General features: G+C 55.7%; 2 protein-coding genes across 2 annotated transcripts in view; both read left to right on the top strand.

Moving 5' to 3' along the window:
• The first annotated feature begins 3,138 nt into the window (after positions 1-3,138).
• Positions 3,139-8,763, top strand: CRABP2 (cellular retinoic acid binding protein 2). Its single transcript, XM_004693853.2, has 4 exons — positions 3,139-3,433; positions 7,008-7,186; positions 7,448-7,564; positions 7,993-8,763. Exons 1-4 carry the CDS (start codon positions 3,364-3,366, stop codon positions 8,041-8,043), a joined length of 417 nt encoding a protein of 138 aa, XP_004693910.1. The 5' UTR covers positions 3,139-3,363; the 3' UTR covers positions 8,044-8,763.
• Positions 8,764-23,242: 14,479 nt separating this feature from the next.
• The window catches only part of NES (nestin), a 9,155-nt gene continuing 7,895 nt past the window's right edge, over positions 23,243-24,502 (top strand). Inside the window, exons 1-2 of the mRNA XM_004693653.2 lie at positions 23,243-23,267; positions 23,417-24,477. Coding sequence (XP_004693710.1) covers positions 23,975-24,477 — 503 coding nt within the window. The 5' untranslated portion in view covers positions 23,243-23,267; positions 23,417-23,974. The remainder of the gene's footprint in view (positions 23,268-23,416; positions 24,478-24,502) is intronic.

Genomic DNA, 24,502 nt, shown 5'->3' with positions numbered 1-24,502 from the left:
CCATTTACACTCACACTTCTCTAACATTCAAGAGCCTGACAACCCAGTTCCTTCTGCTGCAAAGCAGCCACTCTTCTTAGCCATATTGCCACGGGAAAAAGTACTAGAATGTTCCTTTCCTAACTCCAAGATGTTTCCTCCCCACTCCACCCCCAACCTGCCTCCCCAAGCTTTTTTCACCCTTCCCCCACTTGAGCCTCCAAATTCCTGGGGGAGCCCCAAAAGGGTATAACCAAGGCTCTTAGAAAGGGGGGAGGGACTGCTCCCTGCAAATCTGCAGCAGATTTGGTCATAATTAAAAGGCCAGCGACACTGGGAAATTCCTTCTCCTTATTGATCCCGGCGGGAAATTAAAGCCAGTTGTTTGTGACTGAGGGATTGATGCCGCAAAGCTCCTCCCTCTACCCCAAGGCTCCCCCATCCTCCACTGGTAGCCCCCCTTCCCAGTGCCCAGCCCTCTTCGATCACCCCTTTCCCCTCCATCATGTCCTTCCCCTGCATCTTCCCTATGCACTCTACCCACCCCCCAGGCCTACATCCTCCCATGAGGCAACAGAGCAGCCTGGAGGCTGAGCCCCCCAGCCGAAGCCCCCCAGCCCTAGCCAGCCAGAGTCCTGCTCTGCGCAGTCCGCCCATCTACCCAACCTCCCTCAGTCTGGGCTGGGATGAAGGGGCTGGAGCTCAGGCTCAGAGTTGCCAAACCACAAACACTCACATCTGGAAAAAATTCCCCTCCCAGCCCAACTTCCCTTTGTCTTACTCCTGTCTCTTTGGAAATTCTGGCCAGCTGGCCAGTAGGGGGAGTGAGGAAGTGAAGGGAGGAGGGTAGACCAGGCCTCCCAGCCGCAGCCCTAAGGAGCTCCCTGCAGTCTCCCGAGTCTCCTTGGGGCCAGACATCCCTGCCTCCCTGCTCCAAAGGTCTGGGTTCCCAGTGAGCCATCTTTTGGGTGGCGGACATCCCGAGCCTTAAGACTAGGCAGGGGGTGGGCACTGTCTTTGCAGTAAGAGGGAGGCCTTTTGAGTAGAGCTGGCCCCGTGGCTGCAGAGGGCCAGAGTGGGGCTGAGTGAAGATGGGTGTGGGGACCTGGGTGGAAGAGGTAGGGAGCAGTGGGGGAAGGAGGGGCAGCAGGGGTCTGGTTTCCACCATGTTCCCTCCCCCAGCCTCTCTTCATCCTTTTGGCTCAGCGCCTGACTTCATTGTCAGACCCTAATCCCCCTCCCTTTACCTACAGCGGAGCGGGAGCGGGCCGGGAGGGTGGGGGAGGAGCACAGCCCGAGTCCGCAACCCCAGCCCCTAAGCACCCTCCAGAGACCACCTCCCTTCCACCACCTCTGCTTTCACCAGGCCCTCCTCAGAAAGCTGCTCATCCTACTGCCCTTCCAGATAGATGCCAGGTTACCCCCACCCCAAAATCAGCTTTCTCACACCCAACTTGGACTCTTAAAACCACACTGAAGCCTCCAGCCCCCTTCCTCAATTCTGACAGTTTATAAGCTACTATTGAGGGGGGCTTGGGGGGGCGCCATCACGAAATCCTTTGTCCATCAAGTCTCCATCCCTTCTGCTGCAGACGCCCTAGCTGCTTTATTTCTTCCACACGTTCGCTGTTCAGACTTTTCCCTCTAGAGCAGAGGCCCGGCCTTCAGCTGGTCCTCCAGGATTTTCAGCCCACACCGCGGTGAAGGCTGGAGCCCTCTCCTTTGGCTCCATTGCCCCGGACTCCCTGCTGCTAAGGCCCACAACCTCCTAGACAGCTCCCCGCTTTCAGGGCAAGCGCTGGATCTCAGAAAGCCCGTCCTGGGCTCCACCCAGGGCCACGCTGGCAGGGAGGGGCCTGGGCAAGGACCCAGGACTCAGACCAGATGTTGAGATTTTCGTTCCCGCCTCAAGGAGCTGGAAGGGCGGTCCCCTTAGAAGGGGTGAGGGGGAGGCGCGGTCTGGGCAGCTGGGCCACGTGCGCGGATTCGCCGAGGGCAACTGGGTGGCAGCCTTGGCTCCGCGGGTCTGCGCCCTCAGCGGCCGAAGGTTCAGCCAGCTCCAGGCGCGCATCCCGAGCACCGGTGCTCGGCTCCTCGCGGTCTCTGGCCTGGGGTCTCCCACCGTCTCCGAGGTTCCCGCCTATCCTGCGTTAGTTTCTCGGTCACCCAACCCTCTCCTTGGGTCTCGCCCACCCCTACTTGAGTCTCCTCAGGGGACAGTGCCCTCCCCCACTTCTCTTGATCTCCCACTTCAAAGACTTTCGCCGAGGGGCGGCCGAGCCTTCCGCCAGTTTTACAACTCCGCAGGGTGACACCTGAGACCCTGCTCCGCCCCTTCCCCGGGCACCCAGTCTTCCTCCAAGCTGGGAGGCAGCGCCGCGCGCCGGGGCCCCGCGCCTTTGTCCCCGCCCCCCCCCCGCCTCCTACTGCGATCCCCTGGGGGTCTGGGAGCCTAGTGACTAGGAAAGCGCCTTAATAATGAGCTCGTGTCAAGTGATTGGCGGCGACCTCTGCCCTCTCCAGCCTCGCGCCCGGGGCTCAGGCTTAACCCTTCGATGGCCGCCCTACGCCTTAAGAAGAATGAGTCTTTCAGCGTCAACTTGCAGAGTTCTCAGTCACCCCAGAGCCAGAAACGGAACTGGGGGTCGGGGTGCTGCCCCCTCCCAGCCTCTTCGACTCGTTCCGGCAGGGGGCGCCGTTGCCTCATTTAGGTGCCCGGCCCAGAAACCCCAGGACTCCCCAACAGGTTTCTGAGTTCCAATCGTCACACTGAATCCGGATCAGACCTCAGTGGAGCTGGAGCTGGGCCGCGCATTCTCTCCCCCAGCGGTGTCTCGCGAGCAGGGTTTCACCCACTCACTGGTGGTCTCCCTGGCATCGAGTCAGGTTTGGGAGCTGGCGAGACGCGCCCCGGTAGCTCCGACTGCAGGACCTGAGCCCCGAGCATCAGCGCCTGTGGCCTGGTGCCCTCGCTCTGGGTTGAGAGCCCAGTCCCTGTACTCGTCCTCTATCCGCTTCCCCATCTTCCCACCGCCGCCCGTGGGGCCCCAAAGAACCTTAGATCACCCGTGGGGCTAGAAAGCCCTAGGACGTCCGGAAGGGGGGGTTAGTGGTAAAGCAGACCCGACGCTCTTGGCCCCCCAGGTGGGGTTGGGGGCGGGGCGAGAGGCGGGGCCACTTCATTCTTGGACTGGGGCGGGCCGGCGCAGGGTATAAAGCCTGCCAGCGCGGGAGCACAGCCGGCTTCGGGGTTGTCCTGGGACGTGTCCTACCTCCTAAGACCCACGATCGGGCGAAGGCGGCGGCTACCTTTTTCGACGAAAGGACTCAGCGTCCAGTGCTCCAGCTGAAGGGTTTAGGGGGACCATCGACCACGCCGTCACCATGCCCAACTTCTCTGGCAACTGGAAAATCATCCGATCGGAAAACTTCGAGGATTTGCTCAAAGTGCTGGGTAAGGAGATTTTCCAGTGCACGGAGGAGAAAGAGGCTCCGGAATCCTTGGAGTGATAGGAGAAAGAGGGGAGGGGGCTAGAGCCGGGGCGCGGGAGGCTGGGCGCCTGCATCCTCAAGAAAAGGGGCCTGACCCCTGGGTCCTGGGGAGCTGGGCTGGGATACCGAAATCCTGCTTTTTCCCGGCGGGGCGCCCACCGATGCCAGCTCCTCGGTGACTCAGCTTGTGAATCAAGTAGAAACCAGATGCACGAGCTCGGTGCCCCTGGGGGCGGGACAGGGGGCCACTTCGTAGTTCTGAAGTTGAAAATCTTGCATCCAGGCCGGAGCCTGGGACCCTACCAACCGTGCACCTCAGAGATATTCCAGCCTCCTTCCCCGTGTCCCCGCGGTAACTCAATCCCCAGGGTACGTTCCTTCGTTACCTTCCAGCGCGGGCTCCACCCACCAGGTGATCCAGGTGATCCACCACCCCTGCAATCCCTGTTTTTCCTTCCTTCCCATTTCAACACTCTCCACTCTGACCCCCACCCCTCCCCAATCTGCGAGGAAAATATTTTCCTACAGCCAACAGCTCCAGCGTCCTCAAATCGCTCAGGATAATTATCACTTTCTTAGATTTCAACAAATGGCTTTGTGTGAAAACCCACGCCTCCCCCATTTCTGAAGTTCAGAGTCCTCCTCTCCTTCCCTCCCTGGAGACCCTCCCCCCACTTAGCCCTGTTGCCTGTATTGGGCAAAGGTGTGGGAAGCAGCCTTCCTAGACTGGCTTTCCAGACTCCTGTGTCTGGTGGGGGGGCAAGCCTGGGACTGGCTGAGGGGAGGGCTCTGGGGACAGATGGAGGTTCGTTCAGGACTCCAGCAATTCAGAAGCTTTGGGGAGTCCTGAAGCCCAAGGGCACGCATACGCCATGGATTTCAAAACAAATTCCATTTGGGCTGGGGAAGGGGGCAAGGAGCTCTGGAAGTGAATCTGGACCTTGGAAGGATCAAAAACCCTATGGGAAAAGCAGTAATTTCCATCATTCCTTGCTGTTAGTTCTTCTCATACTCTAACCCCAGGACTTCATATCAGCCTTGCTTTGCCCTTGCGGAAATAAAAGGCCAAAAGGATTAAAATTTTACTTTCAGAAAGTCACTATGCCATTCTCCCCCATCTTTTCTGGGTTCTGGCCCCTCTTCTAAGTGGCAACACTCAAGCTCCAGCAGGAGAGAGAATGATCCCAAACCCAATCCTGTTGTCTCTCTGTCTTCAGTTTGTTTGTTCTCCCTGCAGGGTCTCTGGGAGCCACGTGCCCTCCTCAGGCCCTGCTGGGGGGCAGATTGAAAACAGACCCATTACACAAACACAGTCCTGTGTCAGCCAAGGTCAGATTAGCCTTAACTCCAGTTCCAAACTCAGCAGAGCCTGGCTGGGTGTCTCCTCCCAACCGTGCCTGCTTCACAGAAACCTAGATCCCTTCTCACCTCCCTTTACCTTGTCCTGGGAAGAGATGCTCAGGTATGTGGAGAATAGCTGTCCCATGCAGGATGATGGCCGTGGCAGGTTCGGCTCCCGTAACAGGAGAGCTCGGCGTAAGATCGCAGGATGGACTTCCCAGGTGAAGTGGTCTCTTCCGAGATGAAGTGTGACGAGTCTCCTCTGCCAAGTGAATTAGAGCTGGGATTTCAGTTGTTTCTCCCAAGACCCCAAAATCAGCAGTGGTGAGGGAGACTCCTGGAACTCCCACAGCCCAGGGCTTCCTCCCTCCCGCTCCTTTCAATCCAGAACAGAGTGAGCTGGCTTTGGTGTCATAGGGAAGGAGATCTGTTTCTCTAGGACTCCAGGTCTGGAGGAAGGCCAGGGAATGTGGGCGGTTGAGGGCAGGGAAATCCCACTCACCTGGCACAACCCAACTTGCCCACTCATTCACACCTATTGCTTCCTTGAAGGATTCTGTGCTGGTTCAGAGTTGGGAGCCAGGCCTGCTTCAGTGGTGTGGAGCTTGGACCAGGACCCTGGCCTTTGGGTGGGGGCTGAGACAAGCCTCTGTTGCAAGTGGTGTTCTCTCCTGGGTCCGCCACCCTCTTATTAATTGGGGAGCAGGGAGTCAAATCTGGAAAGGGATATGTGGGTAGGGCACAGAGACTCTGAATCCTTAGTGGGTGAGTGACAAAGCCTGACCACTGAGGTGGGCAGGTGGTCTGGAGCAGGGGACACATTAGGGCAAGGAGGGGTAGTTGTGGTGTCCCTTGAGAGAAGAACAGCATAGGAGTCTTTCAGGAGGGCAAATGAGCAGGAGTCTGCTGCAAGGAACTCTGGGCAGCTCTGGCCTTTTCTTTGCCTTCCTTTTTGCAATAAAAATAATAGGAACAGGGCCCTCCCTGGTGGTGCAACAGGTTAAAGCACAACACTATGAAGTGATCTGCAGTCCCTGCTCACGAGTTCAATCCCCGGCCAGGAAGGTGACCCACATGGTACCTCTCCTGACCCACCTGCTGCTCCCCTCAGCAGTGTTTTTCAGTCCATCCACCTGTTCTGCTCCCCACTCTGTCTCTGGTGAATCCTCTCACCAGCACCACCCCCGGATCTCTGGCCTGTACCCCAGTTCTGTATGCATAAATAAATAGATCTTTAAAAAAAATAGAAACAAGAATCATAGCTATTATTTCTTGACAACTTAAAAGTGTGCCTGGCACTATATGCTAGGTCCCATGGGAAAGGCTTGTGAAAAAACTATTGTTTCCATTTTGCAGTGGAGGAATCTAAGGGTCAGACAGCTTAAACCATTTGTTTGGGTCACCCAGCCTTCTGAGGGCTGAGCCAGGTCGCAATCACAGCCTAGTGAATCTTAGGCCTAGAGTGCCCAGCTTCTTGAAGCTGCAGGACAGCCCCAGCCCCAAAGGCAGCATAGGGAATGAGCTGCCCCACCTCTTTCCCTGCTGGGAAGCCCAGCTCTTCTCATTTGGGGTGTGGCCGAGATTGGGCAAGTGAAGGCCTAACTTGCACCTGACAGGAAAGGTGGAAAGGGCAGAGAGGAAAGTGGCCCCAGGTTCCAGGGCAAGGCCTGGCCGCAGAGTGTCTCCCCTGCCTCTGACAGGTACAGCACAGTGATTGTGATGGTCCTACCCAGAGAGGGACTCTAACGGGTGGACAAAGCCATGAAAGCGAGGCGAGCAGGGTCCACAGCAGGATGCTGCTGAGAAAGGGGAACTTGGGGAAGCTGCCCCTGAGAACTCAGAGTGTGAAGCCCTGAGACTTGGGAAGCTCCATCCAGGCCTGCTGACTCATCAAGGTGGGGCGCAACTGGGAACAGACTCCTCAGGGCAGGGCACTGCCTTTCTGCCCCCCTCTTGCCCGAACCCCACCATCCTTTGGGGCTGGGCTACCCATTCTTCTTAAAGGTACTTTTCACCCATTCTTCTTAAAGGTACTTTTCACCCATTCTTCTTAAAGGTACTTTTCTGAACACCAGGCCAACTGTGTTCTCTCCCCACCCCCCCACCCCCCACAGCCTGCGCCACTGTCCCACCAGAGGGCACGAGGCAGGGGTCTGGAGCGCCCCTAAAGACACACCTGTCTTCTCTCCTTGCAGGGGTGAACGTGATGCTGAGGAAGATTGCTGTGGCTGCAGCATCCAAGCCAGCAGTGGAGATCAAACAGGAGGGAGACACCTTCTACATCAAAACCTCTACCACTGTGCGTACCACTGAGATCAACTTCAAGATCGGAGAAGAGTTCGAGGAGCAGACCGTGGACGGGAGACCCTGCAAGGTGAGTGACCCTGTAAGGTGAGGGACCCTGCAAGGTGAGTGACCCTGTAAGGTGAGGGACCCTGCAAGGTGAGTGACCCTGCAAGGTGGGGCTCCTCAGAGTCAAGCTTCCTATTCCTTCACCTCTGCACACTTTTCCACACGTTTCAGTCTCTTCCTGGATCATTTTCTCCATTTCCAATGGTAAAAGGCCCTGGCAGGTGGGCGGGGCTGCACTGTCCCTGCCTTGGGCCCAGCTCACTCAGCCACGTCTCTCCTGCAGAGCCTGGTGAAATGGGAGAGTGAGAACAAAATGGTCTGCGAGCAGAGGCTTTTGAAGGGAGAGGGCCCCAAGACTTCCTGGACTAGGGAACTGACCAATGATGAAGAGCTGATCCTGGTAAGGCCTGTGTCCTCCCAGTTGGGTCCGGGGGTTTTCTGAACCAGCCCCTGGTGCTGGAGGTTGGAGGACAGCTATGACTGGTCTTGCCCCTCCTGCTGGGGCTGCTGGGCACAGCAAAGCTAGTTGTCCCACACAATGTGCTTGTGCAGATGAGAAATGGTGTTCCTTCTGTGTGGAGCAGAGGACATGCATGGAAAGGCCCCAGTAGGTTTTTGGAGGGGAGTAGGTTTTGGCTTGGGGAGGAGATGCTGGATGGACCCCTGCCAGCCTCCTTTCTGCGGTGCCCAGAAATTTGGGACCAGCTGCCGTCTACAGTCCTGACTGAGAAGCAGCTTTGGATAAGGAGAGGTGAAGCAGAATCTTCCTGGTCCCCAGTCACAGGACCCAGGAATCTCCCAGACTGATAGTGACTTCTGTCTTTCCAGACCATGACTGCAGACGACGTGGTGTGCACCAGAGTCTACGTTCGAGAGTGAGTGGCCACGGTCCAGGAGCTGCCCTGGCTCACCACCAGTCTGTGCTTCCTCCTGAGCATGGGCAGCCCTTCCCCTTGTTTTCATGCCCCCCCCATTCCTTCCTTTTAGGCTAGTTCTCCCCTAACCCTACTGGCTTCTGGGGGTGCTGGGATGCCTCATGCAGGGCTCTTTCTGGTCCTTCTTCCCCTGCTTTCCACCAACAAAGAGGGATGTGTTGCAAGAGCCCAGATCATCCATTCCAGAGTCACTCGCCCCCCAAACCAACCCAGAGCAAGATCTCTTTCTGTGAGGGGACCTGAGGGCCCGGGTGGGAAAAACTGGCCCTCTGGCTTCTACCCTTGGTCCCTGTAGCCTCCTGGGGTAGAATATTTATTGGTTAATTTTATTAAAATGTTTTAGAAAACAAAAACTGTCTGTGGCTCGATGGCAAGGGGATAGTTGCCTGAGCTCCACTTGGCCTCTGGAGGCAGCGTGGGAGAGGGAACAGTTCCACCTCCTGGATGTATGACCAGCAAGGGAGTCCTTCCCCCCGCCTTCTCCCCACTCCTTCAGCTGCTGCAGAGTCTATAAGCATCACCTGCACCCCTCCTCCCCCCCAGCCTCCATGCAACCCACTCTGGCTCTCAAGGCCGCAGGGCTGCCTCCTCTCCGCAGGCCCTCAGCCGAGGTGCCGGCTCCCTCCTTTATCTCCCACATTTTCCACAGTGGTGACACAGCTTCTCCTCCTCCTCCTCCTCCTCCAATTGTTCCTTCTCACCTCTCCAACCCCAATCTTCCCCCCCCCCCCCATGTCTGGCCTTGGCCTCCCATATGGAGGGAGCCAGATGAGCTCATTGTCCCCCACAGGCTGGCCTTGTTCTGGTCCAGGCCTCCTGACAGAAGTCTTGTCCTGCCTGTCCATCGCAGACTAGCAGTTAAGCCATGTCTGCCTCGAGATCTCCCACACCCCCTCCTGCCTGGCTTCTAGATGATCAGGGCCCCCAGTGCCTTATCCCATTCTTCTCCCTTAAACGCCACACCTGTAACACATTTCCCTGACCTCCATCAGTGTCTCAAAAGTCTGCCCTCCTTCCCCAGACCTCATTGCGCACCTGGTTTTCTGTAGCAGCAGCTCCGACCTGGCTCACCTGCCTGGTGCTTTCTTTATCTTGGCGTGATAGTGACTGCGCATGGAATAAGAGAGGGTGTGGCCTCAGACAAGAGACTTATTTCTTTGAGATGAGGGTTTGTCAGTTTTTTAAAAACATAAATAATGGAATTGAATGGTTTATGCACATGGGACAATTAGCTCAGTCTCGCTTCAGGCATGCCAGGTCCAGAGCCTCAGACAAGATCACCCGCTCGCCCGCGTGTGTCCTGCTCACCTCTGCCTCTCTGGCACGTTGGTCATATTCCTATCACGCGGTTTCGCCAAGTCTGGGAAACTACCTTCAGGTGCCCAAAGGTTACAACTTAAGGTCCCAAAAGAAGAGGGAGCACATTTTCAGCGTCTCCGAGGAATTCAGTTTGGGTCTGCTTATATCACATGACCAGCCAGACTAGCTGCTGTTGGCAGGTCAAGGGTCCTGATGCCTGGCCAGGCCTGGCCCTCACGCCACACCATGGCCCAGGGACAGGTGGAGCGGAGTCCCCGGGAATCTTGTGGGATGGAAGGCAGCAGTTTTCCAGTGAGTCTCAGGTTACTAATCTATAAAATAGCAGCTGTATAAAACATCTACCTTAAAAGCATGCTATGAAACAAGTAAAATAAATTTTACAAAGTATGTAGCATTACTGTCTGTAATGCAGTTGGGGCATCCTTCAAAACATAAATGTTACGTATTCTGTTTAAAAAAATAAGAAAAGCAGGGCTCTCCCCCGTGGTGAAACGAGTTGAAGCACCACATTATGAAGCTCTGACTCCACGGCAGCACGAGTTCAATCCCCTGCCAGGGAGCGACCCACATGGCACAGCAGACCACTTCTGTCTCGCCCACTGCTCCCCTCAGCAGTGTACTTTGTCACTCCGCCTGTTCTGCTCCCCACTCTTGTCTCTAGTGAACCCTTTCACCCTCCACACCTCTGGCCTGTACCCAAGTTCTGTATGCATAAATAAATAAATCTTTAAAAAATAAGAAAAGCAAAACAAAAACAATCTCAGTCCCTCTTTTGTTGTTTCTTAAAGATTTTATTTACTTTTGCATAGAACTGGGGTACGGGGCAGAGGTGTGAGTTTGAGAGGATTCACTGGGGTGGGGAGCGTTGTGGGGAACAGGACAAGCAGACTGACTGAAGCACACTACTGAGGGGAGCAGCGAGTGAGACAGGAGAGGTCTGCTGTGCCCTGTGGGTCAGCTCCCTCGTCTTGACGGAATGCAGGCCATCAAGGTGGGTCTCAGTCCCTATTTTGTCCAGACTAAAGTTCATAGGGGTATAAGAGACCCTGCAGATGTGGCCTGCCCAATGCCGCATGGCCTCTCCAGGCAGGCTTTGCCCCAGCATCCTGCCCTAAGCTGCCCAACGTGTCCCCACAGCTGCACTCCTGGGCAGGCGTAGCCTGAGGCAGCCTCCCACTCTGTCAACGCTGACAGCCCGTGGTCACGCTCCATAGCCTCCGAGGCCTGTGTCGGCAGGTGAGCCTCCTGCCCTGAAAGACCAGGGTGCCCTGGGGCCAGGGCTTGCACTCCTGTCCCCGCTTGGGAGAGGCCACAGCTACAGCTGAGGGCAGAAGGTCAGGACCGGGGAGTGGGAGACAGGAGACAGGGAGACAATGTCTAGAATCCTTGGGTAAGAGGGGCCCCTCTCTGAGCAGGGGCTGGAGAAGGTGGGGGCCCTTTCATTTGTCCACCCACCTATTCATCTATTGTTTCCAGAGCCTCCCTCCTCAAAGCTGGGCACCCTGCTAGTACTGGGACACAGGGATGAAGAAAATGGATAAGATCTCTGCCCTTGGGGGGCTGAGGGGGAAAACAGACCTTTAGCAGGGAAAGACAGATGACTACAAATAAGCACACCACTGAACAGATCAACACATACTGTGGCAGAGCCAGAGGGCCATGGGGGGGCCCTCAGAATGAGGAGCAGAGGTGCTGGAATGGCAGGTGCTTGGGAGGACAAAACAGTGAACGCTGCAGACTTACTGGGCACGACAGAGGAGGATGTGCTCCGGGCAGAGGGAGTCAAGCGCTTAGGCGCTGAGGACAGCTTGGGGCTGCGCAAGGTCCACAGGCCTGCAGTGTGGACCACTGGGAGCTCTGGGCCGAGTGCAGAGCCTGAAGGGCATGGGGCCCTGTAGTGCTCCTTATCTTATTCTAAGAGCAATGAGAAGTCACAGGAGGATTTAAAAAGAGGGGTGGGGGCCTCCCTGGTGGTGCAATGGGTTAAGCCGCAGCACCATGAAGCTATCTGCAGCCACTGTGGCGTATGTTCAATCCCCAGTCAGGGAAGGGACACACATGGCACCACAGACCTCTCCTGTCTCCCCCACTGCTCCCCTCAGCCATGTACTTCAGTACATCCGCATGTTCTGCTCCCCACTCTGTCTCTGGTGAATCCTCTGCCCTGCACCCAAGCTCTTGTACGCATAAATAAATATTTTTTAAAAATTAAAAGGGGGGAGGTATTCTGTTTGTGTTTTCAAGAGTTTCCTCTGGCTATCAGGAGGAGCTGGACTGAGGAAAGAGAGAGTGAAGAAAGGCAGCAGGAGGCTGGGCTCTGGTGGACAGAAATCCACTGAGGGGGGTGCAAAACTAGGGGGGTGCAGACTCAGTGATGTATTAGAGGTGAGAGGGAGAAAAATGAAGGTCAAGAATGGCTCATGGGTTCTGGCTGGGGTGGAAGCAGCTGGGGGTGCTTTGCGTAGGAATGGAAAAATGAACCACATGGAGTCTTCTGGATGCCAGTTTTCTCCTTGATCTAATCCAGAAGAGCCCAAACTCCTCAGCCTGGGCTTTGGCTTCCTTTTGTTTCTTCAAGGCCTCCACCCTCGGACCCTTCTTTGAGGCCAGCTCTGCTGACCCCTCCTGGACAGCTGGCTCCCCATTCAGCCTACTTTTCCCACTTTGAGTTGACTCACCCCCACCTCAGTCTTTGTCAGCTGTCCCCTTCCCAGCCCAGGAACAGAGCTCTCTCTACTGGGGCTCGGGTCTGTTTGGACCACCTGCTTCAGCATCTACAATTTGCCTCTGGAACAAAGTTGCTACGGGCAGAGAGAAGAGGAATATTTTTCCCAGGGCTGAGACTGCATCTTCCCAGCATAATAGGTGGTATAGAACAGGCGGGGCCCTCTCCACCCCCTATGTCTCAGTGTTTCCCAGCCCCAAGCCTGAGACGACAGGGAAGTTAGCACCAGAGATTGGATCAGGGAGGGTCCCCCCACCAGCCTGGCCTGCTGTAAGCAAGTCCCCAGGAAGCCACCCACTCCAGGCTCTGGGGTTCCTCTTCCTTACCAGTGCATTTCTCAGCACTGCATTTTAGAGCGCATACACAAGAACCACCCCCCACCTGCACTTCCCCACAGAAACCTGAAAATTTCATGAGGTCTCTATGGCAGTTTACACAAGTCCAAACTTCTCAGACCCCCTCCAACTGAGGGGGGATGGGCAGGGGGACCACAGAGACCCAGGTCCCGCCAGGGAGGGGTTGGGGTGAGGATCAGAGAGGTAGAAGGGCAAGACAGGTAGGGGCCATGTGTGGCTCTCCCAGGGGCTGGGGGCTGAAACATGGGATGAGTATGGTGGCCACTGAGGGAATGTTCCGGGGAAACTGAGGCATGCACACACATAGACACAAAGAAACAAGAATGTAGAGAAGAGAAAAAGTTTCAGTAATGTACAAACCAAGAGACAAGGGACAGCTGAGGCCAGATAGGAGAAAACCCAGAGAGAGCCTGGGCTGCCCCTGTAGCCCCCAGAGGCAGCGCCCTGCATGCCTACTGGTGATGGGAAGGGCCAAGAATTCACGTGGGGGGCCTGGCAGAAGTGAGTGGAGCCAGGGACAGGAAGAAAGGAGAGAAAGAAGGGAAGGAAAGGGGGAAGGAGAGAGAGGGGCAGACTGGGTTGGGAGGAAAGGAAAGGCAGGAACTGGGGAGGGAGACAGAAGAAAGGCTGTAGGGAGCCAGAGAATCCAGACTGGAGAGGACTGAGATGCTTTGGAGGTGGTGAGAAGGAGAATAAAGGCCCCCAGAGCCAGGGTCAGAGGAGAGGGGCAGTGCTGGTCAGGGCCCCTGACCCCAGGTCCCGCAAAGAGCTGCCTAAGGACAGCTGTGGAGCAAGATGGATAGGACTGGAGCTGCTGGGCCCTTTGTGGCGGGGGATGAAAGGGGGCAGGCTGGGGGCTGGCGCTGAGGGTCCTCCAGGGTCCCCCACCACTTGCTGGCTCCACTGCCCCTCCCATCAGTGACCTCAGGAGACTTCAAGTGTTGGTGGGGGCTGGGGGAGAGGCTGAGGGGGAGGGGAAGAGCTGAGTCCAACCGGGTATTTCTCCTGGCTGGGCCAGTCATACCTGAGAAAGATGGGGGACCTTTACTGGGATAGTGGGGGACCTGGTGGGGGTCCTTCAATCTATATAGAAATGAGCAAGTGAGATGCCAAGGCAATATCTCCATAGGCCCAGCAGGGTGGCTGAGGCTATTGTCCTAGTGAGGGAGGCCTGGTCATGTGGCCCCACTTCTACAGGCCTGCTACTGCCCTCCTGACCTCTTGGCTTCTCCCTGCCCCTGTCCCCCTTGGCGCTGCCAGTCGAGAAACCAGTTCTGTTCCTTCCCTGGATAAGAATCTCTGGGCTGGGCTCTTCCCAGGCTGTGCCAGAAACCTGGCAGGCCTGCAGCACCCCACCCCCAGTCAGCCTGCCAAGATGTCCCCCACTTCAGGCCCCAGAGGCCAGCCCCTTCCTCTCCATCTCTCGTCAAGAACCACCTTCTTAGACCCCTTGGGGATCTAGTCTTAACTCTTCCCTGCTTCTATAAGCCTTGTTGCTTATAGAAGCATACCCCCATCTTTTTCAAAGACACTGGGCCCTCTAGAAGCCCAGCACCGCCCCCCCCCCGCCCCGAAAACGCTCTCCTCAGAATGCCTCAGAAGAGATGGTCAGACAGGAGGCAGGGTGCTCCCTTGCTGGTCTGGAAGAAGGGCCAGTCTCTCTCCTCCCACCCCCACTTCCGTTTCTCACAGGGCAAGGGGGTCTTTTGCCTGAAGCTCTTCTAGCCCTCCCCTGGCTACCCCTTCCCCCTGGGGTTCTGAAAATTTCTCCCCCTCAGCAGCGAACCCTGTGCCCAGTTGCTGACTTGGAAGGGGGCAGGGTGAGACAGGGCTGACCCCACTTAACCCCAGCCCACGGTCTCCTCTGAGGCCATCATTCACTTCCCATGACACTCTGGTCCCTTTCTCCTCCCTTAAAGCTCCAGCCCCCTGCCCCCCAGCTCCAACTAGAAGAAGGGACTTTAAAAGTTCCTCTCCTCCATGCTGCTGCCTCCTCCTCCAGTACCTGTCTGCCCTCAGACCCTGCCCAGAAACCTCAGGGTTCTCCTTACTCCTGTCCTGGCAGCCAGCGGTTTGGCCAGCTTCCCTCAGGATCCAGCCACTTGCAGGGGCCTCAGGAGATCAAAAAGCAGAGAGGAGGGCACTTCTGGCAGTTGTCAGGGAACTGGGGCCTCTGGAGGAGACTGGTTGTGGGCCTCAGCTCCCACCCCTGAGGTGAGCAGGTGTGTCAGGCCCAGCTGGGGTTCCCGCGCTGGTGACTCAGGTTGGAGCAGCCTGACAGCTGCGAGGGCCTCTGCAGCCAGCCCTCCCTCTGGCAGCCAGGGTGGAATCTTAGAAGCTGGGAATTCTAGAACCAGAGAGCAGAGTCCCAGAAGGAAGGGCCCTCAAGGATCATGCTTCTCCTTTGTTCCTGAGGAAACTGAGGGCCTGGTAGGGATGCGGCCTGCTTGGGGGCCGGGAGTCCCTCAGGTAGCAGGAAAATCACTGGCATTGGAGGAGGGGCTGCTTGAGTTCAGAACAAACCAGCTTGCACCCAGCAGGTGCTTCCCTCTCTTTCTCTGGCTAAGGGCGGGGGATTTTCAATGTGTTGAGAAACATTAGTCTTTTCCCATCCATCTTCCGTCTCCCACATGGACTGGGGGTGCAGCACCTCCTGGATAGATAAGGGTCTTCAGGCTCAAGTGAGATATTAGCTGCTAAAGTTCCATCAGGAGACCAAGGGCAGGGGACCCTGAACCCAGCCCAGAGCTACTTAGGGAGAAAGCCAGCATTTCCCAGCCCATCCTGGATGGGGGGCACCAGAGATTTCTCAGAGGCCCCGCCCAGCCCCCAAACCACCTCAGCTCACCCAGGCACGTGCCTGAGTATAAGGAGACCCAAGGTCCAGGGTCACATGCGGGCGCAGGGGTCATGGTTTTCAGGGGTGCCAAAAATGGCAGGGCACACCCAAGCCCAACCTTGTGACAAACATTTGCGGTGCTTCAGCGATGAACCAGACACTGTTGAGCAGAGCCAGGCAGTGCCTGACACGAGAGCTATCACCTGTCCTTCCAACCACTGAGGAAATATTTCCTGAGCTCCCACCATGTGCCATGCATGGGGTTCCTGCATTGCCCCCTGTTTTGTTCCTAAAAATGCGGCCTCCACAGCAAGCTCTGGGGACTGGGCACAGAGGAGGGCCCTCTCTTGCCCTCGCCAGCCTCTGCCATCCTCCAGCCTTTCCTCACGTCTGTGTTCAAAGCTAAATTTTTCAGTGAAACTTTCCTGCAATTGTCTTCTGTCAGTCCTTGACTCGGAAATCACAGTCCTTCACGCCTTGATTCAGGGAGCTTGGACACGCCGAGGCTAAAAGGTGAGGTCATCTTGTCCTGCTGTCTGTCTCAGGGCAAGAACATGGCGACAAGCCAGCAGAGTCCCGGCTTGACAGAGGAGAGACTACATCCTCCCACAACCCTGTCTAGCTGGCTCCTTCCCTTTGCCTCCTGTCACCCAGGGAAGTTCTTCTGGAAGGCTGACTTAAGTGCTTCCTGCTGTAGCCTCAGCTCCTCCCAGGGAAAAGCCCAGAGGACAGGCCCTTCTCCTCAGGGGCCTGGGAGGGAAGCGCAGTGGGGGCACTAAGGTCAGCACTCCTTGTCTATCAATTTTTTTTGCCTCTTTTCCTTCTCTCATTTCCCTTCCCTCATTGGCTCCCCTTGCCCCCTCTCCTCAGTCCCGCACTCCAAGCTCCTGGCCAGGAGCCAGCATTGTTCTGCCTGGCTCAGGGCTTCCCTCCTCCTTCCCTCCTTGCTGGCTCCAGCCAGCCTCCAGGGCACCAGCCTGCCCAGCCCCTGCCCTGCTGTGGGCCAGCCTGGGGTTGGGGCAGGAGTGGACCTTTCTGTTCCCATCCTCTACTCCCTTCTAGTCCCCACTAATGGCCTCCACCCCAACTTAGAAGCTGAGGAGTTCGAGTTACTCTGGGCCCCTGGTTATTTTTAATGCCACCAGCTCAGAAGATAAATATACCTCCCCTCCCACCAGCTGCCCAGACAGACCAACACCCCCTTCAGACTCCTCCTTCTCTTTCCTACCAGTCATCTAGTCTCCACAGCCTTGACTCATCACTAATGGCTTCACCTCACATTCTTTCCTCGAGGGTGCCCCTGGAATCTTTGAGGGCCCTTCCTGGACTCCCAGCAGGACCCCAGCTTGATGGCCATGTCATGGTACCCAAAGGGTCAGCCTCTGGGTCCTGACTGTGCCTGTGGCTTCTTCAGAATTCACACCATCAAAGGGCCCTAGCAAAGGCCCCAGCAGGCACCTTCCATTCACGTGACACTAGTTGGGGCCGGGCAGAGCTTCCTGGACATGGGAGGACTCTGCTGCCGGCTGGTCGACTGGTTGGCGGCACACTCGGCACTGAGACCCCTCTGGTACTCAGTGAGGAAGCCCACTTTCTCTTCCTCTGCCTTCCCCACCCCACTTCTACATGATCCCACGCTGCAGGGACGTTCCTCCTGTGTTAACTTCTAGGCCACTTGCTTAGGTCCAAAGAATCCTCTGGGGATCGTCCAGGGCAGGAACTACAGGTCTCCAGAGAGGACAGGGAGGGGTCCTGGGATCACGCTGGACTGTGTGTATTCCTACACTGTTGGTGCCCTGGGGATTGAAGGCACAGGGTCTTTCAGGTGGGGAAATGACCACTTGGCCTGGGGAGTAGGTCTGGGTGCCAATAACAGCCTGCTGACCCCCTCTGGTGGCGATGTGCTGAAGTACATGGCCACAGGTAGTGGCATATCCTTGTCTGGGTGTCACCTGGGCCTTGGGGTTCCCCCCTTCAGGCCTGGATCTGCTTCCTGGATCCAACCTAAGAAACGTCTGGGCCCTTTCACCCAGGGGTTCATCAGACAATTAATATGATACCTATATTTTTATTTTTGAAATGCTTCACGTACTCTTTTGGGGAAGGATTCTCACGCAGAGTGTTGTACCTCTTCATCCATATTGCTTCTCCCCTCCCAGAGGGAACCACTGTCCCTTCCTTTATTTTTTTTAAAGATTTATTTATGGATGCATACAAGAACTGGGGTACATGCCAGAGGTGCAAAGGTGAGAAGACTCACTAGAGAGGGAATGGAGAGCACAACAGGCAGATCTACTGAAACACACTGCTGAGGGGGGCAGCAAGTGGTCATTGGGAGAGGTCTGCTGCACCGTGTGTGTCAGCTCCCTGGCTGGGGATCCAACTCAGCCTCAGTGGTGATAGCACTGAGACTTAATTCCTAGGCCACCAGGGAGACCCCTTAAAAAAATATATTTTTAAAGATTTATTTATTTGTGCATACAGAACTGGGGTACAGGCCAGAGGTGCACGGGCTGCGAGAGGCTTCACCAGAGACAGAGTGGGGAGCAGAATAGACAGATCGATGAAGTACATTGCTGAGGGGAGCAACCAGTGAGATAGGGGAGGTCTGCTGTGCCATGTGGGTCACCTCCGGGGCGGGGATCGAACTCACACTGAAGCGGCTGCGGATAGCTTGTAGTGCTGGGCCTTAACCTGTTGCACCACGAGGGAGGACCCTTAAAAATATTTTTACCACATATACAAGTATTTCAAATGACATATTGCTTTGTACTGTTTTGAACTTTTGTAGAAGGGGCATCTGCTGTGTGGGTATTATGTCAGCTTGCTTTTCCTCGATGGCCACAAGGCTCATGTGGTCAATCTGCATGCCCCATTGCGCTGAATGAGCACACCTCACCACTGTAAAGCTTCGAAAACCTGACAGCACCAAGACAACAGAGTAATGGGAACTTTTGGTGCCTATTTCATAGGGAGGGTGGGCTGGCAAACGCCCTTAAAGCAAGGACGCCGGTTGAAGGTGAATGCTACTTCCCGATGGCCCTCCAAAGGCCAGCATGCAAACGATAAAGGTCACAAGCGGTGTGTTTGGCAACCACAGACCGCACTTATTCATTTCATAAACATATGCTGCGCAGGACACACCCTGACCATACCTCAGAGGGATGCCCAGATGTCTGGGTATTGTTGTCCCCACTGAACCTGTAAGGAAGCTGAGAGACACCAGTAATGTGTCTCTTCAGGGCTCTAAGAGTCTGTGGTCTTAGCATCCTTGTCACAGTTTCCAGTTACCTGTCCTGCTGCGCACAACACGAGGTATCTGCTCTCCTTCAGTGGGGTGCTCTGACCCAACCCAACCTCAGACCTCAGCCCCACGGTGGCTTGGGCCAGCTGCAGCAGTCAGCAGCAGGGAGCTGGGTGCTGAGAGTGCACAAGGGCGCTCTCCGCTGGCTTCCTCCCCGGCTCCCAGCCCAGCTCCAGGCCGTCCCAGCTGGCCTCTCTGTTCTCCACTGACTGCCTTTGAGGCCTGGGTGGTGTTGGAATTGAAGGGCTCTGTTTTTGAGCAGGGAGAAGGTTTGGAGTCTGGAATTGGTCATCTCCTGGCTCCCTGTGGCCAAAGGTGCCTTTGAGTGAGGAAACAGAAGAAGCATGAGGGATGGTGATGAGATGACAGATTCCCTCCCTGGTCTTTCCTGCCCTTCCTCTGACCTCCACACCTTCACCTTCTTTCCCAGGGACAGGTAATGTGAGCCGAGGCAGAACTCTGAGTTCAAGTTCTAGTTGCAAGATCTTGGATTGGGTAGTTAACCAGCCTGAGTTGTTTCCTCGGGTAAAAAAAAAAAAAGCATAGAGATAATAATAATGACAATATTTCCTGATGCACAATGTAAATCAGTTCTTAAAATCCAGTTTCCGAGGAAACGCAGCTTCCTGATGCCTTAGCGACCCCTAGTGGCCATATCTCCTGAGCCTCGTTTGCTTTCTGCAGGGCGTGACCACAGCTGAGCCGGCTGGGAGCTGCTTTATTATTTTTTATTTCTATTTTTTAAAAGATTTATTTATTTATGCATACAGAACTGGTATACAGGTCAGAGGTACAGGGTCGGTGAGATGATTCACTGGCGACAGAGCAGGTAGCAGAACAGGCAGATGGACCAAGTACACTGCTGAGGGGAGCAGCGGGAGGAACAGGAGAGGTCTGCCGCGCCATGTGGGTCACCCCACTGGCCGGGGATGCTGAAGCTGCGGCTAACTACATAGTGTTGCACTTTAACCTGTGGCGCCACCAGGGAGGGCCCTGGGAGCTGCTTTAGAACACTAGAAGGTCAGTGTTAGAAGTAATACTGTGGAGGGCCGGGAAGGGGTAGTGGCCCTGCCTGTGCCCCCACCTTATCCACCTGCCGTGGATCATCCCTCTCCTCTGAATCCCAGCCCTGCACAGCTGGAGGCCGCTGTAACCTTCCCATGCACACCATGCCCTCCCCACCCCTAGAACTAAGCCACCTAGATGGGCGTCCTTCCTGACCCCTCTTGCCCTCCCACAGGCAGCCTAAATATGCTCATCTCCCCCCTTCCTGTCCACAGCTACTTGGCCCATCACCTTGGCCCATGATGGTAGCAACTGCATCCTGCTGGTCTCCCCCACCCCTTCCTGGCCCTTCACAGAGATCTTTCGAAGATGCAGACCTGACTCACTTACCTTTCAACTGAGGTTAAGTCGTCCCTGGCTCCTGACTGCTTAGAGGCCAAAGGCCCAAACCCTTCCCTCACCTGGCGCCTCCTTTGGCCTCTGCTTACCCCCCTCCACCTGGGCACAGTCAAGGCTCCCTGTCTCTCCTCCAACATGGCTATGGCTCCCCCAGGGACAGGGCTCTATATTCGCCATCTTTGGTTCTTTGACAACATTCATTAGGTGACTTCCATGTACCTGGCATTCAATAGAGTTTTGAGAAGTGCTCTGAATAAATTAATGAGGAAATCAAGATCCAAAAGAGTGAACTGACTAGCCTGGGGTTATAGACTGATAGAGAATGGCTCTTTTTTTTTTTTTTTAAGATTTAATTTTAGTTTGCATACAAGAACTGAGGTACAGGTGGTAAGAGGATTCACCAGAGACATATAAGGAGCAAAATGAATGGATCTACTGAAATACTGAAATATATATACTGAAATCCCTGCTGAGAGGAACAGTGGGTGGGTCAGGAGAGGTCTGATGCACCATGTGGGTAGCTCCCTGCCCGGGGAATGAACTCAGGAGGAAGTTGGTAGTTTGATAGCTTGATAGTGCTGACTTTAACCCCTGTACCACTAAGGAGGCCCGAGACTGGCTTCTTTGTTCAAAGGCCTCTCCTCCAAGATGGAGGGAAAAAAGAAGGCAGCAAAGCCAGCCCCAACGTCCTTCCAGCTAGGAAAGGAGAAAATAAAGAGAGAAGGGGCATTCTTGATGCCCAGTGCCTGCTCCAGGCCTCCTTGAGTGGGTGAGAGAAGGCAGAAGAGGAAAAGCAGGTGTGGCCTAGACCTAGAGCTCTCAAGCCACAGCCAGGTTCCTTGGGCAGGCCCTGAGTACCCCCTCCAGGCTCTTCTACCCCTCTGTGCCAGCTCCGCCAACCTCTGGCACTTTTGGTACTGAGCCTCTCCAGGCCAGCCCTCCTGCCTGGACTCCAGCCACTGTCAGAACACTCACTTCCCTCCCTATCTCATCTTGTGCACAGACTTGTGACTTTGAGCTTTGCCAGCCTGATCTGGTGTCTCCTTCCTCCAGCAGGAACATGAGCTGGGAAGTGGAGGGGAAGAGAGATGGGGGAGAGGAAGATAAAAGCAGGTTCTGGGTCAGAGATGGTGCCAAGGGCGCCTCCTTTATGCTGGCTTGGTCCTGCATCAGGAAGCAAAGAAGATGGGAGGTGTCCTTTCTCAGGGATGCCAGAGAAAGGAAAAGTATCTGAGGGTACAGTTGTATCTCTTTCTCTGGTCCTCCCCAAGTCTTCCTCCTTTGCAGGAGGGAGGAGGAAACTGTCACTTAAGCGTGGGGCACCGTCAGCCTGGTGGGGGGCTCCTATCACAAGTCCTCCTGGTCTACCTGCCCTGCAGAGACAGATGACCTGTAACCCCCTCAACTCCTGGGAGTCTCATTCTGGGTTCTGCTTCCCTTACCCAGTAAGACCTAGAGGACAGATGAGTAACCCACAGCCCGAAAAGGCAGCTTTTAGGAGGGGGACACTAGGAGGTGCTATGGGCAGACCCCAGCTGTCTGCACCCACTGGCATTGGTGGGAAGGGGAGGGGGATACCCCCCAACTCCAGCATTGCTGCACACGGCCCCTTGGACTCCAGCTGCCATGTAGACTGGGGCAGGGATGGGGCCTGCAGGGTAGTTCTGTCGCCTTTGCTGTATGCGCTACTCAGATCATCATGTTTTACAGTTTAGCTGTAATCCCAAGGCAGACGGTCCTCGTGAAACTTCATTCCACATTCCCTGGCCATCTGGCCCACCCTGTGCCCACAGATTTCCTGCTGGTGCCCGCGAGGCCTGGGATTTCCTGTTGCTTGAAATGTCAGTTGGAATATCTTGAAATATCTGTTGGAATCTGGTAAGCACTGGTGTCTGTTCTTCTGGTCTGTGACTCTGGAGCCCCCTTTTCCTGCCTGAGGAAAACCAACACTGTGCTCTTCTCCAGCATTTTAGATGGCTTCTGGCCTCTTGACCCTCACAACTCACCACGAGAGGTTCCTAGGAGGGGTTTGTTCCAACTTAATGATAGTCCTCGAAGAGGCTTTGTATACACCTTCCACACCTGTTGTTGCTGACACTCGGAATAAACTTATAGGATGAATACCAAGCAGGTAAACTGAGACTCGTTAGAGAAGTTATGTGACACTAAGGCGGTTCAGCCAGAAGGTGCTGCAGTCTGACCCAGTGCTATCCTCAGGAGACACAGGGCCAAGTAAGTGTCTCTCCTCTTGGGTGAGAGTGAGGGGCCCAGGGGAGAAACTCCCCAGGCCATTGAAGCTCTCCATGGGACCCCGTCCATGAGCTCAAATATCTTAGAGATCTCAAATATTCAGCATCTCTCTCTACACCTGGAAAATGAACGAGGAGGGAGAGGCCCAAGCCCAAACTGCACAGCAGGGTGTGAGGATGGAGAAGTCCAGCTTCTGGCCCCTCCCTGACCTGCATTCCACATGTAGACAGTGAATCCAAAGCCAGAGTGGCTGAGGACAGGGGTGAGCGTATTACTGGAATGACCCCCTGGTCATTGGCCTGCTGTACTTTGCACCAGACCATTCTTTGTGCTCCCAGCTCTCTGTGGACACCATAGGTGCTGATTACAGTAACAATAATATTATACTCATTGTATTTATTGTCTCTTAGGCGCTGACAATATGTTCAGCTAACACTTGTACAGTTGAGTTGGATTTACACGAGCAGAAATGGCTTTCTCAAAGACGGGCTCAGTTTTATTACCCGGACTCTCCTCGGATCTCACCTCCTCTTTGTCTACCGCGAATCCCACCTCCCATGTTACCCTGCTCTAAGCGGGAGAACCTTCACCCTCCAGAAGGCCTTCCCCAGTGAGGAATCTGTACCCTGTGAGCTCTACTTCCTGAACTGTAGACCCCTGAAAGGGATATTTTCAGGATTTTTAGAGGATATAAGTGAGATGTTAGAACATGATCTGGCCATCAGGAGGACTCAACGCGCCCGAGCTAGTTGCTTGCCTTAACGGAGTTGTTTGTGATAACGGAGCTGTGATAACGGGAAGAGGGGCCTCTTCTTTCCGCTTCGTCGTCTTTGTTAGCCACAAGGGGGCGCCCTCGGCAAAATTCCGTACGCTATGGCTAGGGTGGGGAGAGAACTGGAGGGGTTCTTCAGCTGCCCAAAGTGATCAGGTGATCCCCAGGGTACACGGAAGAGCTGTAGGAAGGATGGAGGTGAGTAACCAGGAAACTTTTTGCCTGATCTTTCGGTTTCCTGATGAAGGCTGAGGCAGTGGAGTGGAGCGTGCGTGGTGTGCGCACCCACTTACCCAAGCGCGCACTGCTGTGTCTCCTAATGGCATGTATTTGTTCTTGCTTTCCAGCACTGTCTGCCTAACTCCCAGCAATGCTGCTTGTCAGCACTTCAGGAGGGCAAAGTTTGCCATCTGCCCACCCGTGCTTTCAGCAGTCTTGTGAGATGTTCTTCATTGCTCCATTTTATGGATGAAGAAACCGAGTCGATAATAGCCTCTCTTGCCCTGCTAAGTAAGGCCTGCAACGCCCGCACAGGCTCGAGTTTGTGCATAATGTGCTTTTATCAGGAGTTATGATTTCCCTCACGGAAAGCCAGCACCATAGCCGACTTTCTAGACCTGGTTTCTTTAGTTCCACTCTTCGCCACTAAGGGCAGCGGAGACAGAGGCTGCGGGCTTTCCTCTGAACTCAAGGGGTTAAGGTCTGGGCCCGCCCCTTTCCCCGCCGGGCTGGCGGGAGTATGAATAGCCCCGCTCCCACTCCCGACTCGCGTTGCTCGGCTTCTCCTAGCCCCACCCCGTCATTGTCCCCATCTTGCCTTTTCTCCCTCCTCCTCAAAGTTTTGAGAGCCGCTGTCCTCTCCCGCACCCTGCTTCTTTCCGCCCTTGGTGGGTTTGACGAGCAGGATGGAGGGCTGCCTGGGGGAGGAATCTTTTCAGATGTGGGAGCTCAATCGGCGCCTGGAAGCCTACTTGGCCCGGGTCAAGGCGCTAGAGGAGCAGAATGAGCTGCTCAGCGCGGAGCTCGATGGTCTCCGGGCACAGTCCCGGGACTCCTCCTGGCGAGCCCGTGCTGACAAAGAGTTAGCAGCCCTGCGGGCTCTTGTCGACCAGCGCTGGCAGGAGAAGCACGCGGCCGAAGTGGCGCGCGACAACCTGGTGGAAGAAGTGGAGGGTGTGGCGGGCCGGTGCCAGCAGCAGCGGCTGGCTCGGGAGCGGATGGCAGAGGAGGTGGCCCGCAGCCGGCGCGCGGTCGAGGCCGAGAAATGCGCCCAGGTCTGGCTGAGCAACCAGGCTGCGGAACTGGAGCGCGAGCTGGAAGCCCTGCGCGCCGCGCACGAGGAGGAGCGCGCGGGCCTGAACGCACAGGCTACCTGCACCCGCCGCCGCCCCGCGCCCCCCCGCCTCCCGCTTGCACACCCCGCGGAGACGGGG

The sequence above is a fragment of the Condylura cristata genome, unplaced genomic scaffold, assembly GCF_000260355.1.
Source record: "Condylura cristata isolate star-nosed mole 26May11 unplaced genomic scaffold, ConCri1.0 scaffold00040, whole genome shotgun sequence".
In the NCBI taxonomy this organism is placed as follows: Eukaryota; Metazoa; Chordata; class Mammalia; order Eulipotyphla; family Talpidae; genus Condylura; species Condylura cristata.
The sequence above is the reverse complement of the archived record's forward strand: the minus strand, read 5'-3'. Positions and strand labels throughout refer to the sequence as shown.